General features: G+C 48.4%; 5 protein-coding genes across 5 annotated transcripts, besides 3 other annotated features; 4 read left to right on the top strand and 1 right to left on the bottom strand.

The window, feature by feature from the left end:
- Nucleotides 1–203: 203 nt before the first annotated feature.
- On the top strand, nucleotides 204–1908 carry NFIA_043890 (putative homocysteine synthase; the record flags this gene model as incomplete). Its single annotated transcript, XM_001267466.1, has 8 exons — nucleotides 204–335; nucleotides 392–469; nucleotides 578–607; nucleotides 650–680; nucleotides 714–1030; nucleotides 1081–1655; nucleotides 1737–1761; nucleotides 1807–1908. The coding sequence occupies 8 exons, from the start codon at nucleotides 204–206 to the stop codon at nucleotides 1906–1908; spliced, it is 1290 nt and encodes a 429-aa protein (XP_001267467.1).
- A 694-nt stretch (nucleotides 1909–2602) lies between these two features.
- NFIA_043880 (putative nonribosomal peptide synthase) lies at nucleotides 2603–4741 on the top strand (the record flags this gene model as incomplete). The annotated part of the gene is given in 4 exon segments (XM_001267465.1): nucleotides 2603–2712; nucleotides 2726–3453; nucleotides 3634–4121; nucleotides 4208–4741. 4 exon segments carry the CDS (start codon nucleotides 2603–2605, stop codon nucleotides 4739–4741), a joined length of 1860 nt encoding a protein of 619 aa, XP_001267466.1.
- A 3004-nt stretch (nucleotides 4742–7745) lies between these two features.
- Nucleotides 7746–9078, bottom strand: NFIA_043870 (SDR family oxidoreductase; the record flags this gene model as incomplete). Its single annotated transcript, XM_001267464.1, has 4 exons — nucleotides 7746–8308; nucleotides 8379–8562; nucleotides 8616–8898; nucleotides 8957–9078. The coding sequence occupies 4 exons, from the start codon at nucleotides 9076–9078 to the stop codon at nucleotides 7746–7748; spliced, it is 1152 nt and encodes a 383-aa protein (XP_001267465.1).
- A 1047-nt stretch (nucleotides 9079–10125) lies between these two features.
- Nucleotides 10126–10476: a mobile genetic element.
- Nucleotides 10477–11518: 1042 nt separating this feature from the next.
- Nucleotides 11519–11549: a microsatellite.
- Nucleotides 11520–11549: a microsatellite.
- A 644-nt stretch (nucleotides 11550–12193) lies between these two features.
- NFIA_043860 (alpha/beta hydrolase) lies at nucleotides 12194–13000 on the top strand (the record flags this gene model as incomplete). The annotated part of the gene is made up of 1 exon (XM_001267463.1): nucleotides 12194–13000. The coding sequence occupies one exon, from the start codon at nucleotides 12194–12196 to the stop codon at nucleotides 12998–13000; it is 807 nt and encodes a 268-aa protein (XP_001267464.1).
- A 1551-nt stretch (nucleotides 13001–14551) lies between these two features.
- NFIA_043850 (epoxide hydrolase family protein) lies at nucleotides 14552–15976 on the top strand (the record flags this gene model as incomplete). Its single annotated transcript, XM_001267462.1, has 4 exons — nucleotides 14552–14595; nucleotides 14673–15355; nucleotides 15432–15615; nucleotides 15676–15976. 4 exons carry the CDS (start codon nucleotides 14552–14554, stop codon nucleotides 15974–15976), a joined length of 1212 nt encoding a protein of 403 aa, XP_001267463.1.
- Between the last annotated feature and the right edge of the window lie 2022 nt (nucleotides 15977–17998).

The raw sequence follows: 17998 nt of genomic DNA, 5'->3' as shown, positions 1-17998 counted from the left end.
GGATTGAAGAAGATGTTGTTGTTGTGGAAAGAGAATTGGTGCTGACTGTTTTTCTGGTCAGTGCTCCGGTAATCTGGACTTGTCTCGGGGTTGACCGGAGTATCGGAGTCAAAACTAAGCCAATCATAATCATCAGTCACATGATATGTGACAAATTCGGACATGCACAGGCATCATCTCATCCATTGAGCTCAAAATGAGCAATGCTTATATACACTCCACCCAGTGGCCTCGAAAATATGCTTGACCACCATCTTGTACAGCACAAATATCGAGCAAGGGAACAACTCCGCACATTCCAGCATGAAGAAAGATTCTCAAACAGCAGCGTTCCAGTGGTTTGAAACGTTGCAACCTCACGCTGGGTCAGGGTCTTTTTTATCCTAGTTAGCAGTCCAAGTCTCATTTTTGCTACAGGAAATTCCCTGACAGCTTGAACAGCTGTGCAGTTCCCGTCCACACCTCCGCAGTATGCTCTCCCTTTCAGATGCATTGCAGGGTCCCTAATCTCTAATTTAGGCAGGCCTTTGCATTCAACAATTGCCTGCATGGAGTCCGCTTGTTGAACCTCACCAAGTTCGGCAATATTTACAGCCGCATCACCAACGTATGACCCTAAATTTGGTTCTCGGACTCTAAAATTCATGAGCGCGTTAACTTCAATTGTATGCCCACCGTCAGTGTCTTCAGAGAATCGAATGGCCGCCCTTGAGGAGGGGTAGCTGCTTGTGCCACTGCATCCGGTACGGCGGCCGTGTCCATGACCCTGATGGCGCTGGCGGGCGTGGGAGACAACATTGTTGCCTCCTCTACTGTGCACGGAGGAACTTACCATCAATTCAAGGTTCTGGCGCCACAGCTGGGCATTGAGTGTCGCTTTGTCGCGTCCAATGAGCCGGAAGATTTCCGAGCATTGCTTGAAGGCAAGACAAAGTTCATCTTTGTTGAGAGTATCAGCAATCCTAAATACACAGTGCCGGACTTTGAAGCTCTAGCTGATATTACTCACTCCCATGGGGTACCTTTAATTGTAAGTGTCCCTGTTGCTCTTAACAGGTATATATTAATCTCCTGCGACAGTGCGACAACACCTTTGGCTGCGCCGGGTATTACTGCCGTCCGATCGAGCACGGAGCGGATATCGTCGTTTATTCCGCAAGGAAATGGATCGGCGGACATGGAACCACTCTCGGTGGTGTTATTATGGACGGAGGGACTTTCGACTGGGGCCAACATGCAGATAAGTTTACTCAGTTCCATTCAGATGGGGCCCAAGAGGGCAGTGGTGAGGTCAGTCTGTGGAAGACTTTCGGGCGACGGGCCTTTGCCATACGATGTCAGTTGGAGGTGCTCCGAGATATCGGCAGCACTATGAGCCCCCAGGCTGCACAGCAGCCGCTCATCGGCCCCGAGTCGCTCGCCGTTCGATGTGATCGTCACACAGCCAACACGGAAGTCTTGGCCGCGTGGCTTGCACAGCAGCCGCAGGTGGCGTGGGTGCGCTATCTGGGTGACCCGGACCATCCATGCCATCGCAATGCCAGCAAGTATCTGCGACATGGATACGGCGCTGTCTTCTCTTTTGGCATCAAAGGAGGACAGAAAGCCGGTTTCCGTCTATGCGATGAGTTTCAGATGATCATCAATACGACCAAGTATGGCCCTATCTTGACTGTGCCATTTTCCAGACATGGTTTTGTTCCTGGTAGAACACGGAAATGCTGACGCTGGTTTAGTCTGGGCGACTCCAAGACTCTTGTGGTTCATCCATGATGCCCTGCAGCGGCAAGGACGGACATCCGAGAGTATCTTTTTTTCAGGAGAAGGGCATATCTATTGGAAGGGCGAGGCCTGGCGACGCAGCCTCATCGCACAGGAGCAATGGTGGAAGAAATACCTCCGTCTTGAGTAAATGTCTGTACATATTATTATTTGACTTGGTATAACTATTTAATTCCTTTTCTGCCACACAATCAAGAGCCGCTCCTCTCTGTCGTCCCTGGAAACACTGTAGATGTTGCCCTATGCTTTCTGCCACACCATGTGCCCTAGTTGGCACTCACGTAATAACATTTACATCCCAACGTAAAGTGGAGCTTAAGTCCAGAACGAACTAGTGCGACAACACCGAACTTTCTGCCTTGACAGACCACCTGCCGTACTCTCTGCGTACATAATTTCTTTCTCTTCTCCCCATGCTTAGAATGTTCTTGCAATGCTACCATATCTTTAATATTTGCGAAGCGACTGTCATAGAGCGCAAGCTATACAAGTATGAGCCGCTCATTCAAAGCATCCATATTTGTTGGGTCCATCAGGCAATTTGTAATTCGGGTGTTGTGCTGACTGTTGGTGACTCTCCCAAATACCTTTGTGCTTACCAAACAACTCCGAAGATATGTGCCATCCGGCATAGTCTCGGAGTACAGTCGTCGCTTCACGCATATGGCAGAGAGGCTGCCGAGGAAGAAAGATGATAATCAAAACACTTGAAGAAACGGTGGGACATGAATACTAAAGGAGAATGTATATATTTGTTTTCAACAGAGAACAGCAGGTGTGCCACCCAGACGTACAATTGAGCACCAGGGGAGCTGCTTCTATGCGGCCCCATTTTGGCTCGGGGATATCTCCACGATCCAGAAAAGACAGAAAAAACCTTTATCCAACCTCCGCCTTGGTTGCATTTCTTTGGCTGGTCAGGGTACCACGGTAGGCTGTACAGGACTGGAGACCTGGTCCGATATTGCGACGATGGCACTCTGGAATATCTTGGTCGGAAGGACCGCCAGGTCAAAGTTAACGGACAGAGACTCGAGCTGGGTGAGGTTGAGGAGGCGATTCACTCGTCCTACTCCTCCGCAAGGGCCGCCGTTGATGTTGTACACCATCCTTCCAAGGCTAACCACCAGGTTCTTGTTGCTTTATTAGCGTTCCCTGACACGTCGGACACAGGGGATCTTCAGGTCCTGTCCCGGGAGTTGTACCGCGCAGAAACTGATGAGATCAGCTCGCGAATCACCACTCTTCTACCGAGATATATGATCCCTTCCTATTTCATTCCAGTCTCGAGGCTCCCACTGTCTAGCTCTGGAAAACTGGACCGGGTGACCCTTCGTTCTCTGGTTCTTGATTTCCTACGGTCCGTATGCCAAAAGATTGTGAAGGAGGAGCGACAGCGTTCTCGGACTGAACTGATTATGCTGTCGGCTTGGGCGGACGTATTGTCTGTATCTCCCGGTAGCATAGGTCTGGACGACAATTTTTTCCTTTTTGGAGACTCCCTTGCCGCCATTAAATTGGCCAGGCGCTTGAGAGATGATGGAATGGAGATGAGCCTCACGGATGTCATCCAGAATCCGACCATATCCCAGATGCTCATCAGAACGAAAGTCTCTTGGAAGTCGTCCTCGGTGCCACTGGCCTTTCGCACACGTCTCGGCTGCCGACAGAGTGAGCTTGATAGCAGAAGCTGCTCATCAGTGTGGTATGAGTGAGGATCTAATACAGGATATCTATGCCTGCATACCAATGCAAAAGTCGTTGATGGCAACCGCCGCTTGCCAACCAGGGTCCTACCAAGCGTGCTATGTCTACCGTCTCCCTCAGCAACTAGACATTCATCGATTTCAGGAAACATAGAGATCGTCATTAGCGAGACTCCTATCCTGCGGTCTCGGATTTTCTCCTCCTCCCAGTCGTTGATGCAGGCGGTCATTAACCATCAACCGCGGTGGGATACTGAGTCCGACCTCGCTTTGTACCTTGAGAGAGCTGCGTCCGTACAATTTACTCTTGGTACTGAGCTTACCCGCTTCGCGCTCGTTACAGATTCGCATCGCAGTGTATCGACGTACTTTGTTTGGATCATCCACCATGTACTTTACGATGGCCATTCGCTGCAGCTCATGCTTGAGGATGTCCGACGCGTGTACGCGAACAAAGACAGACTGTCTCGTCTTCTTTCCGTGACTACATATCTCTACCGACAACACGGGACTATCTACTCGGTGATTTGTTCTGGCGAGAACATCTGGAAGGATTCACACCCACGACATTCGCTCACACCCGGCGCGAGGGGCAGCAAGCTATCACGGGCCAGACGATTATGCACCATTCCAGTTTTCAGCGACCGCCTCAAGTAGCCTTTTTACCCTCCGTTCTCATGCAGGCAGCATGGGGTCTTCTTCTTTCTCGATACCTGGAGTCGAGTGACGTTGTTTTCGGAGTGACGCTGAGTGGTCGCTATGCTCCATTAGAGACTATCGACAAAATCGTGGGGCCGACTCTGAGCACGGTGCCACTGCGTGTGCAGATTGACGGGCAGCATGGGGCTAGTTCCTTTCTGACTTGTATACAATCGCACCTTGCCCGAGTGATGGAGTATGATACGCATGGGCTGCAAAGAATCCCGTCACTATCCTCATCAGCTGCCTCTGCCTGTGAGTTTCAGACGCTGTTGGTTATCCAGCCCCCACGTTTCAGCTTCACAGACGAACTGTTTGAGGAGAAGAGTCTGATCCGATCTGAGGTAATTGCAGGGTATCCTCTCACCATCGAGGTTCAGCTGGTGGAGGATGGGCCGATTGAGGTCCGCGCTCACTTTGATTCAGCCATCCTGACCCGGGCGAAGTTCAGCGCATGCTGCAGCAATGGGACCATATTCTCGAGCAATTGGTCAACATTAGTTCCTAGCAGCCCATCTCCAGCACTAGCATGGCGAGTACACAGGGCATCCTAGAGATGGCTCATTGGAACCAGGGTGTGCTTCACCTAACTCCAGGTCAACGCAACACAATCGACGAGTTTTTGTCCTTTTTGTCTTAGGGATGAAAGAAGAGACCTAGTGAAAGGTATAAGCAGTGCCTGACGAAGGCAACCCTACTGAACCACATTAATGAGCACATGAAGTTGTGCGAATCAGAGGAAAGGGTTAAGTGTCCCCACCCATGCTGTTAAAATAAGGAGTATGAGGGTATAATGGGCCTGCGACGCCACTTCTTTGATGTGCATTCTCTCTTGGAGCCTCGTTCCAATTGCGTTTCCAGAAAACGACGATGGGAATTTCACAGTGACAAAGAAGAAGATAATATTAAGCCCATAAAAGTGATCAAGCGTGGTGATGATTAGGATAAAGCTTAGGATGGAGAGCTAGCACTACAACATTATGTGTCTGACATTGTAAGATTACTCTAGCATTGTGTTTCTTACATGTCCTTTTATTGGTATTTTATAAGGAAGATCCGGTTATTTAAGGGCGATTGGGTTTCAGTCTCCAAAGGGTTTTGCATCTCTTCAATTTGTAGTCTCCCATTGAATGAAGTTGCATCCTAGTGATAGCCCTTTATGTCTCCCGGTCGAGATTGCCAGCCGCACAGTATATAAAGCAATGTGTGAAGCATGTCATTTGTTGGCAAAGACATTATGCGCTTTTAAAATAGCAACAATTTGCCACCGGTCCCAGAATACCTTAGATACTGATTGCGTCATCATTGTGATGCAGTCCTTACCTTACACATAGCTAGAGATTATGACATTCAGTTTCAGCCCAGCATGCAGCGACTTTGCTCGCTATGCTGTTATGGAGAATGCTAGGGATTCGTCGAAGGTGTGATTGGATATTCCTTCAATGACTGTCACATCGTCGAGGAGTTATGCACCGAGTTCGAAACCAGCGGCTGGGTTTGCTCGGAGATAAAGCCGTTGTATTAGTGCTCATCGATCAGTGGCATAGGAGCGAGGGGAGTCGCGGTACGGCATGTTCCACAACTACGAGAGGTATCACTAATAAAAGCCAGAGGATGGGACCTCCCAGCTCCAGCACTTCGCATGTAATAAGGAAATGGCACGCCAGGCAAAGCAAAAGCGCATCGACGAATGTTTTGTACCGGATTCGTAACCCCCCCCTTAGCGGCCCTCCATCGTCCCACTGCCTTGTCACTAATATTGAAGCTATCGTTGGTGCGGTCTGGGTTGACTCTGGTAGAAACTTTGAAGCTGTAGAAGGTGTGATGAAGAGATTGAATACTTATCCTGACTAGGCATGGAAACTTCTCCCCTAGTTCATTTCTCCCCTCAATCTGCCTTCGGGTTGCCCGGTGCTCTTGGTGTTGTTAGCTCTTGGAGCACTAGATATTAGACGATGGAGGGGGTGGAGAGGAAAGTGCCATGGAGGAAGCAATCTATATCTGAGCAGGATGGAGGCCACAGTTAATCGTACTATAAGAGTGGTTCTCTTTTCGTACCACCCAGCTATAACTCCAGGTAACTATTACCATGCCTGCTTCTGTTACCGGGTAGTCTGCACACCTCATTCAATAAACAACCCCATGTGTGACACAAAAGGAGTCGATAAAATGGGATCTACTAGACTTATGTCGCTATTGATTCTTCGTGCGTTGTGATTCAGTGGAAGATTGATTATTGTTATATACTTCTTGAAAAGTTGAGGATGTGTGGGTAAAAGAATCGCGCTGATCTCCCACAAGTCTATCTCCGTACGGAACAAACTATGTATATGAAGCCCTATTATCTACATCAGGCCTCGATTCGTGACACACATCAGCAGTGCGACTTTTTAAAGCTCCCAGAAGTCAATACCTAGAATCCTCATGGTGATATACCTCATGGACCAACTATGCCTCCAAGTGGTAAGAGGCTACTGTCCGAAACCAGCTCCTCCCATGCGATTTTCACACTGTCGATGACCCCAGTGCCCCACTTCCAGCAGTCAAAACAAAGGAAAAGAAAGCGGCCTGTGCTTCCAAACATCGTCGGAAATTCATGTGAATTTGTTGTAGCGGTATTCCATGTACAACAGTACATACCTCAAGTAGAGTTCCAGGTCCAGATGTGGGAATCGACGCGTTCTTAGCAAAATGAAAACCCTGCCAGAGACATACCACATATCCACTTTGGTTGTTTTTAATGGACCCTTGTCCGCAGGCCACGGTGGGACTTCGCATCCATCCATAATGCATAGATCGCCTGCGGCTTCGCCTGTGTCCGAGAGTTGGCGCATGTTGTGTCCGCATCCGCTTCGCTAGGGCCCTGCCCAGGCTGCTCCGAGTTGCCAAGGACTGCCCCATTGCTCTAAAGGGTGTAGGGCATGGGAGTGAAGCTGAGTATCCCAAAATGCATAGGTACTACCCTAGTTATAGAACGTACATTTCGGAGACTGCGGCTTTAGGAAGATAGAGAACTCTTATTTCCATAGGGTGTCGTTCCAGTATGCAATTCTTGTCCAAGCAGCCCCCTCCGAGGCAGATTTTGAGTCGCATTTCCCGGGCAAGTAAACTCCTCGCACATGGTTCTTGTTTAGCAGTGCTCTAAATGTGTATCTACAACGAAACAGAATTTTTTTCAGAAAGTGATTCTTAGTCTGTAGCTGTTTGATCGATTCTATGAGGCTAGCACTCACGGCTCATGTGTACCTTGGGGCCAGCTGTATATTGTACCTACAGTGTAATCTAGTGTAAAGCGCTGCTTGAATGTTGTCCCAGCCGTTGGAAAGTGATACTGGCACCTACGAGATAATGTCAAAAATCTATCACTACAACAGAATTATCTACAACAGCAAACTCGTTGATACTTCTAGACTATAGTTATAACGTACACTATAAAAGCAAGAATGACAAACACATGCATTGAATTCTTGTACTCTACTATCTGATGTATGCTCAACTTTTCTCCTAACCCTTGCATAGCAGGATATTCAACATGTATGTTCAAAGGGAGCCAACAGCTCATGGAACAGGTAACACACCAGCATTCTCATACGACCGGAAACTGTTCAACCAAGCCCGATATGTATCATCGTACCGACTCCATCCAAATGCACGAGCCTTGGAAATACTGGCAATAAAAGGCGCCTTCTGCTCCGTGGGTGTGATATACCAATTCATCAGCGCAAATGCGTCTGGCTGAAACGCCTTTGGGTCGCCGCCATATTTGGCCACGATTGTCTCCCAAACCGGTTGCTTGTCCTTTGCCCACTCGGACATGTCCATGGGGACGGTGCTTTCATTCGGGGGTTCAAACTGGTCCATCGGCACCTTGAAGTATTCTGCTAGTAGGTGCCAGAGATATTTCCAGACTATCACATCGCCGTTGACGTGGTTGAAGGTTTCATTTTTGCAATGGTCTTGCGTGGCTGCCCAGAGAGTCAGATCGGCTATACTGGGCGCGTAGGACTGGTTCTCGACTCGATGGAAGCTGCTTAGATCGCCAGGCCACTTTGGAGTTTCACCAAGTTCGCGACAGATAAGGAAGTATTGGGCGATTGTGAGTGTTTCGTTGATTCCAAGGTCTGCAAAACGTGAGTCGGGTTCAATGTGTCGTGGTTTAAGCATAGATGGCGCTCTGGCTACGCAACTCACACTGACAGCTGTAACCGATGATAGCCCATGGACGAATGATATTGTATTGCCATGTTTGATGGCGTTTTTGGATGGCGAACAGATCATCCTCTTGCTCGTAGTAGAATATATTGTGAGGACCTTCATAGCGAGGCAATTGTTCCATTAGCGGGGTCGTGATGTCCCGGAACTGGAACCCATAATGCTGCTGAAAGTCAGGTACAAGTAGAGAAAACAGGTCATCCAAAACGAACTTGCCTTCCCTCCTGTTTGCAGAACCACGCGCTTCAATTTCAGGCAGGCCAGATCAATGGACTCGAGGAAGTTTCGAAACAAGGGGCAGTTCTTCTCATGGAGCTTTGAGAAGTCATTGTCGTGAATGTAGGAAGTGAAAAAGGCATGTGTCACATCTGTGCAATGTTCCCTCATCTTCTCAACAATATCCTTTACTGGCTCCAGGAAGTCCAATGCAATAAACCGAACCCTAGAATCAGAGTGGTTTGACTTGAGGAGTTTCCGTGAGGTGACGATTATCTCGGACCTTCATCAACGCCATGAGAAACACTAGTTTTAGAGGAACAGGTCAGAATACTACTTACCATTCACTGCAAGGCAACTTGATCAGATGCTCAATTATCGCACCGCCGCTGATACCGTTGGCGCCAGCTACAAAGGCGACCTTGCTGGTGGGCTGCCGGACGGTAAGGAAATTGCTGCTCATGGTAAGCAAAGAAGGCTTGGTGGTTGAGGTAAGGAAAGATCTGCGACTTTGATGGAGTTCTATCGAGCCTTTTATAACCCCCATCTCGGTTTCCCTCCTGTATGCCTAGACTGCAATTCAGGGGGGGGGGGGGGAAATTGTATACTGATAGCAGCTACAGAGTGGATCATCCTCAAGCAAAACTATCAGACCGTAGCGGCCATTCTTTACCTAATGGCATGTATCTCCATAACCCGGAACTTGCTGTCAAAATTCAAAATTGCCAAGAGGCTAAGTATGGGCCCTCACTTTAGCCACTTATTGTGTTGCTTGACATGGTGCACCTGGTGCAGGTCCGACACTTCGCAGGTCTCGGCCCCGGGGTAAAGGGGGTCCATAGATATCTTTCTCCTCTTCACCGCGTAGCCCAATTCTACTAGGAATATGCCGATCGTGTCGGGATATGGCGGAGTAGTCTCAGAATTTCTACGGGTGTACTGCCTTGATTATTCTTTGATCTAGTCTTCAATTCCCTGCCGGCCATCAATTCTGCTAGGTTGCGTGCGCACTTCTCGATAACTTACTCAAACTTTCGGTGATGCTTCCTATTTCAGTAGGAGATATAAACTGCAGCACCCGCAGGGGTGGTACGAGTAAGGCAGAGAACACAAAATATGCTCATAGGTGCGTTACTGTAGTGATCCCTTTTCTGATGCTCCCTCAGCATTTACCACGCCCTTTCTGTCCTTTCCATACGTCGCTTAGGACTCGAAATAAGTAGGTGCACATATGACAATTAGGGCAACGTCAAATTCTGTATCAATGGGATGGATTTGTACGATCATGGTAGCATATAATTTGGAACCCTCAATTAGATATGAAGGGACCATTCTCTCTAGCTTATATAGATAATTAAGCTAGCCTGCAAATATATTCTACTACAATTAGGAATTACCGCTTTCGTATTCTTGATGGCGCTGGTAGCCATCATATGCCTCAATTCCATCAAATATGTAGTGAGAATAATTCTCCTATCTGCATGGCTGCGCACTCTGCTAACATGCTTAGCCTTTCGGTGTAGGCTGTTTTCGGTCTCTAGAAAGCGCATACGGCAGCTTGGTGCAACAGAAAATGAGCGTGGGAATCACTCATATTGATAAGCTTGATTTTTGGAGATACTTTCGTGGAGCTCGAAAAGACGCTTCTACGACAGACAACATTCAGAATAGCTCCGCAGGCACTGGCCTTGTTCCGTTTGGTCCAGATAGGGTGCTCTGCAAGTTGGAGAAACGACTAAGGTCCCCTACACCACCAGGCAGTCCGTCAACCAATTCAGCGCCCAAGACACCGTATAGTGCTAGGTAGCTAGAGACGCCGCTATCTGCAGTAAAGAAAGTGCTTAGAGCGCATCCACAGAGCCCTTCATCTTCGGTAGGAACGCGGTCAGACAAGATTGATAGAGGTCATCCACTAGCACTTGATAAGCTTGTAATCATGCGGAAGAAATACGCAAATTCCGCGCTGATAATAAACGGCAAAGCCGAAAGCAGAAGCTCTCAAATAGACAGCTAGCTACTACAGAAGGGCCATATCTTCAGGGGGCCCTAGAGCGATTCCAGTGCGAGAAGCTCACGATATTATCGTTGTAGATCCAGATGGGCTGCTGGTTTCATGTATACTAGCTAACGCGATCGGAGGGGCATAAATTTCAGTTTGGTTAGGGGCACACAGACAGCTGGACGGCTTGCTACTGGGATTATCAATTATATGAATTGATCCGGCTGTACAAGGTTTTGCTTCCGATCCGCGACCTCGGTTTGTCCAACCTGTGACCTGTGGGTAATTGCCGAAATGTTGGCCAGAGTGTGGGACTTCCCCAAGCGGAAATAACCACAGCTCTGAAGTGAGACTATAGCCTCGTTGTTCGCTCAAGTGGCCGACCGGTCGTCACTGAGCGTCGCAAAAAAGAAGGGCCACCCCACTACCGTAACTAAACTACCAGATGCCCATATGTACTTTGGGGAATAATCGATCCACCTTTTGTGTACGCCGCCTTGCCCTACCTTTCTCTCTGAGCTCTTCTCATCACGAGCAAGCCATAAAGTCGCCGTGATTCCTTCAGCAGAGTCTATTTTCAGGCACTGTTGTTGCGTTCGGTGTTCTCACCCCTCGCTGGTTTGGAATGAAAGTCGTCCAGTCGCCCCCGTACCACTCACGCCCCAAGTTTTGACAGATCGAGCCAAGCAGCAGAAAGCAACCATACATAATATAACTCCCTCCTATTCAGGTTCCCCAATGCCATGAGTATGTTGGTCATCACAGGAACTATTGTGATGTCTTTGCCATTGGTCACTGTAGGCGTCAATTCCGGGAAACATCTCTCTGTTTGGCGGCAGATTATACCACAACATCAAAACTCCATCCCGGACGTAGTCATTAACTCAATATTACTTATTACTTTTATATATATATATATATATATATATATATATCCACTATGCTATTAGGACAGTACCTGAAGGACAGCACCGGAAGGGCTGCGGCAAACGAGGTCGTAGTAAGCTTCAGCAGTCTCCAGCTATCTACGAAGTACCTCACACTCGGCTCTGTTAATACTTAGTTGCGTGAACGAAAATTCTGCATTGTTTATACTTCTGAGGCATAAGCGCCCCGTATGTTATCCTTCCGTACTTTGCCGTTTGTTGGTCGTTTCCGTACCCTGCTGTCTCCACGGTAGGCGAGTCATCGTATGTGGGGTATAACTACCTCGCACCTTGTCTGCATTAGTCTTAAGTTCATGTGATGGGTGTCATGCCGCGGTAGAGCTCCCTCTTTGCTGTACAATCCGACTGCTTGAAGTGAACATGGCCCGAGATGGGAGTTAAGGACCAAGCGGATAACTCTGGTTCGGGTTCTGGCGCTTAAATATAGAGGTGCTGGACTGCCTTTATAAATTGCCCCAATACCTAGAGTTTAGAGACACCACGATATTACAGTTCTGGTTTAATTAATTCTCTTTCGCACCATGGGAACTCGAGAAGATCTCAGAATACGGAGCACGCAGACAAACCTCCAAATTGCCGTCACCATTTTTTCCGATGGCCAACCTCACTCTCAACCATCGCCTGTCATCATTATGGGCCACGGCATCGGCTGTATCAAAGACGCCGGCCTAGCTCCCTTCGTTACTACTTTCGCCCACCACGGTTACATAGCAGTGACCTTCGACTACTTGTACTTCGGTCAAAGTGAAGGAGAGCCGCGCAACCTAATGAGTGTTTCCCAGCAGCTACATGACTTTGAGGATGTCATTTCCTGGGTACGTACTCAGCCAGAGAGATTCGACGTGGATAAAATTGTGGTATGGGGCACAAGCTTCGGAGGGATGCATACTACAGCTCTCCTCGCACAGGACCACAAACTTGCTGGTGGCATAGCCCAGTGCCCTTGTGTGGACGGTCTAGCGGCTTCTTTGCAAGTCCCGTTTCTCCAATCAATGCGCCTAACTTGGGCTGCTTTGCGCGATGTTGGGCATTCCATTTTTGGACTTGGGCCAGTGTACGTTAACCTGTCCTCGAATGGGCTTCCAGGATCACCCTTGGCCATTATGAGCGGAGAAGAAGTAGCGCAAGGATGGGATCGGCTTGTATCGATGGAGGACATGCCATTTCCGAATAAGATCGCCGCTCGATCTCTTTTCAGTGTCCTCACCAATCGCCCGGTTCATAAAGCCCACAAAATAAGGAAGCCATATCTGATAATCCTTCCAACTTGGGATGGACAGGCACCACTGAGTGCAGCGGAGAAGACAGCAGCATTGGCGCCTCTAGGAGAAGGGTTAAGAGTGCAAGGAGGTCATTTCGATCTTTACTACTCAGGGCCCGCGTTTGACGAGAACATCAGGGGGCAGTTGGAGTTCCTGGAAAGGATACTAAAGAAATAGAGGACCATTGTATTTAGTGAAGGGGAACTCATGAAACGCATAAAGCATGGTTATCGAGGCCTCGTCTCCAATTTACACCACTGCAAAGAGTTACTGTAACCGCGCCATGTTCCCCTCCTGTGAAGTCGCAGCTCGCACGAGGATGAAGGTGAGGAGCAACATAATGAGAGGCAGGAGAAACACTTCAATCAAAAAGAGCTGGGCATATAGAGTCTAGCAGGGGTGAGGGTGCAACGTATTGAAGTGCATGCACGTGCAGGTGGGAGGGGTGTATACAGGACAAGATCAAAATCTGGCGTACATTTTTGCCTACAGCTATGGGATGGAATATGTATACTTCGCGACTAGTCACATTCGAGCACCTATATTGGTGGAGGTTATGCAGCTGTAACTCTATGCTACATTTGTACGGAGACAACCCACCGCCGCAACGGCCGAGGATGACCTGTGTGGGTTTATCCCTATTGGCCAAAGTGATAAAAATTGCAGCGGTGACTGAAGTGATCAATGGTGAAACTCAGGCATCACCAATCCTCCAGGAAAGAAGGTGACTATCATCCGTGGGGTTTAAGTTATTGGTTCTTCAGCCCATTGAAACGCAGTTCGTGTTGTGAAAAGTGGACCAGAGGATATGACGCTCAGGCGCTCAAGCCCTGTGGGTTATTTCCGATCGGCTTGCCCGATTGTGGGTTTTCCCCGGATGGATAATCGAGGTAGCGTAGACCTTCGTGGGTGTGGCCGTGTGGGGCATGATCTCAAAAGACGTTTGCTAAAGTGCGTTTAAGCGCACGTCATAAATTATGTACCAATACAGCCCTGCAGGTGACCTTGGTCCAGATGCGGGATTTTCTCCAAGACGGTAACGTGAACACAGCAGGTAGAACTGGAAAGGCTAGGCTCGGGAGCTTGCACCAGCCGATGTTAGGACGGGACTATTGGTTCTGATGGCTGATAACTTCTCGGAAGCACCGGACAAGACCGACAAATTTCAGTTTAACTCTTGTTCGCACTGCAAACCCAAAGAGGAGCAGAGGTTCTGGGCTTTACGGCTCCATTGTACATTCTCCGTAGAGATCACTGGTAAAAGCGCAGCTCTTGAAATCTGTTCTTTCTCAAACCCAGCTTAGTGTCTAACTGTTTGACTCATGCCATCTGCTCGTCCCCGTATTCTCCTTTGCTAATACCAGGGAAAGGCATACTACCAGGTAGCAGAAAATTTGAAAAATAATACAGTTTGAATAAAACTCAGAGCCAACTAAGTCAAAGTTGTGGGTGTGTCAATACACAATTCGAACAAATTCTGGGTAGACCCCGGAAACCACTGCACTATTGGACTACATAGTTACGAATGCTGTTTTATAAAACCTAAGAGTGGAAATGCGTACTGTATACACAAATACAGGCAGGCGGTAGCTTTAAGTTTAAAACTGTCTTGCGCTTTAATGAAGCCGGACCAATGGTTCACAATTAACTGGACCCAGCCAGCAGGATTGAGAATTCATTTGGCTCCTCGGGGATGGAAAGGTTCCGTGCGTATATAAAAGGACTGCGATGGGTTGTGTCAATGATACCGTCGACCACACCCTCAAAAGGCCGTATGAAGAACCCTCTTATTCTAGTTCGCAGATACGTCTGGTGCCCATAAAGAGTTCTACGATTTACAAGCTCTTAGTTACTTTTTCCCTGGCACAGCAACCGTCCCCATGGCTTGCGATTTCGGCAATATCCCTCGGAACATTCCCGGCAAGCCACAAGTTTTCTCTCTGCACGTTCCTGATCAAGATGTTGCAGATTTCAGAGCTCTTCTAAAGCTATCCAAGATTGGACCCAGGACATGGTGGAATGAGCATATGGACGGATCATTTGGTGTCTCCCGCCACTGGCTCATCAAAGCTAAGGACATTTGGTTGAACGACTTTGACTGGCGCCAGCAGGAGGCGAATATCAATTCGTTTCCTAACTTCAAGATCGCTGTCAACAACCCGGAACATGGCCAGCTGAGCGTGCATTTTGTTGCTCTTTTTTCAGCAAGACCTGATGCTGTTCCCATCATCTTCATGCATGGCTGGCCGGGTTCGTTCCTGGAATTTTTCCCGATGCTCAATATCATGACTAAGAAGTACACGCCCGAGTCCCTGCCATACCATGTGATCGTGCCGTCGCTGCCAGGGTATGGGCTTTCGGCGGACATCGGTCATGAGAAGGAGTTTACGTTGGATTCCGCTGCTCAAGTCATGAACCAATTGATGATTGATCTTGGATTCGGCAAGGGCTATGTTGCGCAAGGGGGTGACGTGGGAAGCACGCTGTCACTAATTCTTTTGAGAAAATACAAGGGATGCAAGGCAGCCCATGGTAAGACTACCCATCCCTGAAGGAGCAGGTTGCTTGTATGCCAGTACCGATGCTTAAGGTTGCTCTTTATCCACAGTCAATTTCCTTGCCTTAAATGGATATGAAGGTGACGTCGACCTTTTGACATCTCAAGAGCTTGATCACCTGAAACGGGCGCAAGCCTGGCAAGCCACAGGCATGGCTTACCTTCTCGAACAATGCACGCGCCCGGCAACAATTGGGCTAGCTTTGTCATCGAGCCCTTTGGCTCTTCTTGCATGGTAAGCCCTAACCGCGGGCTCCTCTTTCTGCGCCTCTTATTCTTTACTTACTAAATGCAGGATTGGTGAGAAGATCCTCGAGTGGGCAGATGAGCAACCCCCATTGGACGCGATCCTTGCCAATGTCAGCCTTTACTGGTTCACTTCCTCATTCCCACGCAGCATCTACCCCTACCGGAATATAGCAAGCTTCAATGCATTAGATACCAGCAAAGAGAAGCCGCTTGGCTATTCCTACTTCCCGGGCGAACTTATGCTTCTGCCCAAAGCTTGGGCGGACGACGCTTTTCGCAACATGGTGCAGTACTCGGTGCACGAGAAGGTAAGAGCTACCAACCTGCGATTGCCTCGGAAACCGTGACTGATCCTAGAGCATATTGGAAGGGCGGGCATTTTGCGGCGTGGGAGCAACCCCAAGCACTGCTAGAAGATGTCGAGAAGTTTGTTCACAGATCGTGCAATGCAGGTGACTAAGGCAGAGGCGGTCCTACTAACTATCCTGCCAGTTTCGCAGTATAATGATCATTTTCAGCACGCCGATAACATAACCTCCTTTCGCCTCGCACCTGTTTCTGGAATGTTTTAAAGGCTATTGTTCCTGCACTTTTAAACATTTCGCTTCGTAACTTGAAAGAGAAAAACAGGCCAAGGAGAAGGAACCAGAATGACTTCGATCCAAGGCTATGAAGTCCAATAGCGACCTGATAATTTCATATTTTGACAGCACCATCTTATTTTCACAGCTTTTCTCAATCGACACTGTAACTGTGTGGCAAAAGAGCTATCGTTCCTGTCCTATTTCTATTATTATGACACACCACAAGGGACTGTTTTTCTTATCAAAAATGCGTGGAATCCACTCGAGCCGTCTCGTTTGTCGTGAATTATTGGATCAAAGCTACAGGAAGCTGGAGGCTCATCGTCGAGTTGAAGCTTCGGCGCAGTGTACAGAGAGTTTGTTATGCCATGCTGCTCGGCAGGAAATTAATACGCGAAGAGTATTAAGTCCAGATGGAAAATACAATCACTTTAAAAGGCAAAGATTTTCGAGCTCGGTGCGCAAATGCATATCAAGGGCAAATGCCTGAGATAGTCTTTATAGTTTCGCGGCGCGACCTCGACAAGGCCCTACTTTTATGGCTACCCTTTCTTTCCGAAGGTGATGGCTCCTTTCCCGTAAGAGTATACCGCCTGCCAGTGTTCTCCCTGAATCACCTCTTAATCTCTTCCGGGTATCATATATCGAAAATGATCGAGTGCAAGTCCGATGGAAAAGCAAATGATGATTCGCGTCGTCATGAGTGGGAACATAAGGCCAATACCTGTCAATAGCTTTACTTAGGATTCTCGAATAGAGACGCTATCGTCAACTTAACTCTGCCTGTATCTCGATTCAGCTCAGAGTTTCTGGCACTGCAGACAGGTGGGGTGCTCCCCGAAGGCACGGTGAATGTCAAGGGAAATCCCCAAACTGTAGGCGAGATGGATGATCAGGTGACTGCTACCTCTCATATTGCCGAAAGCCGAGATTTTCGACTGACTTTCAAATGCTTTCCCACTTCCTTTTGCCCTTCTCTTCGCCACGCATCTAAAACTACCTTCGTATTGGCTTTGGTGAAATAGCTCGTTGCCAGGCTTCTCTAGTTATACTGTCTCAGTGGTATCTCCTCAGCAGTCCTTGGTATCTTTCCATTCCAGCGTCAGCTGTCGTCTCCGTCCATATGGACTCCCGTCATACGTGCCCAACTTGTGCTGCAGACTTTTCGACCAAAAGTCATCTGCGACGACATGAAGTGTCACGTGCGAAGATAACCACAATCCCATTGAGCTCCTCGCATGCCACATGGCTAGGACTGCCTTCTAACAATTGGTGTAGACCTGCCAATTCGTCCTTATAATTGCCTCTTCTGTGGACAGCCATTTTCACGACTGTGGGTCGTCCGAGTCACTCTACAAATACTTCACATAATGATCTACTAACATTCACAGCGATGCCGCTCGTCGTCATGCGAGAGTATGCCGAAGTCGAGGATCCCAGTCCATGCCACGGATCCAAAAAAGGGGCAAGCACAGAACCTCGTGTGACCAGTGTGCTACTGCAAAACGTGCGTGTGACAACAATTCACCTTGCGGATCATGTGGACAGGATAAGTTGAAGTGTACCTATGTGCGCTTGGAAGTCAATTCACAGGCTATCCAGTGTCAGTGGTCTCGCTACAGCCCCCCACAACTGAGGACTGGTCGCGGTATCCGAGCAACTCAAGGCTCTTCCGTAACTTCGCAGAGTCCTGCGAACGCTTCCGTAAAGACCAGGATACCGTTCCTACTAAACTATTTCAAATCGGACAGCACCTATTTTGATCGTCAGTCTGCTCTTGAGTTA

The sequence above is a fragment of the Aspergillus fischeri genome, genomic scaffold, assembly GCF_000149645.3.
Source record: "Aspergillus fischeri NRRL 181 1099437636244 genomic scaffold, whole genome shotgun sequence".
In the NCBI taxonomy this organism is placed as follows: Eukaryota; Fungi; Ascomycota; class Eurotiomycetes; order Eurotiales; family Aspergillaceae; genus Aspergillus; species Aspergillus fischeri.
The sequence above is the reverse complement of the archived record's forward strand: the minus strand, read 5'-3'. Positions and strand labels throughout refer to the sequence as shown.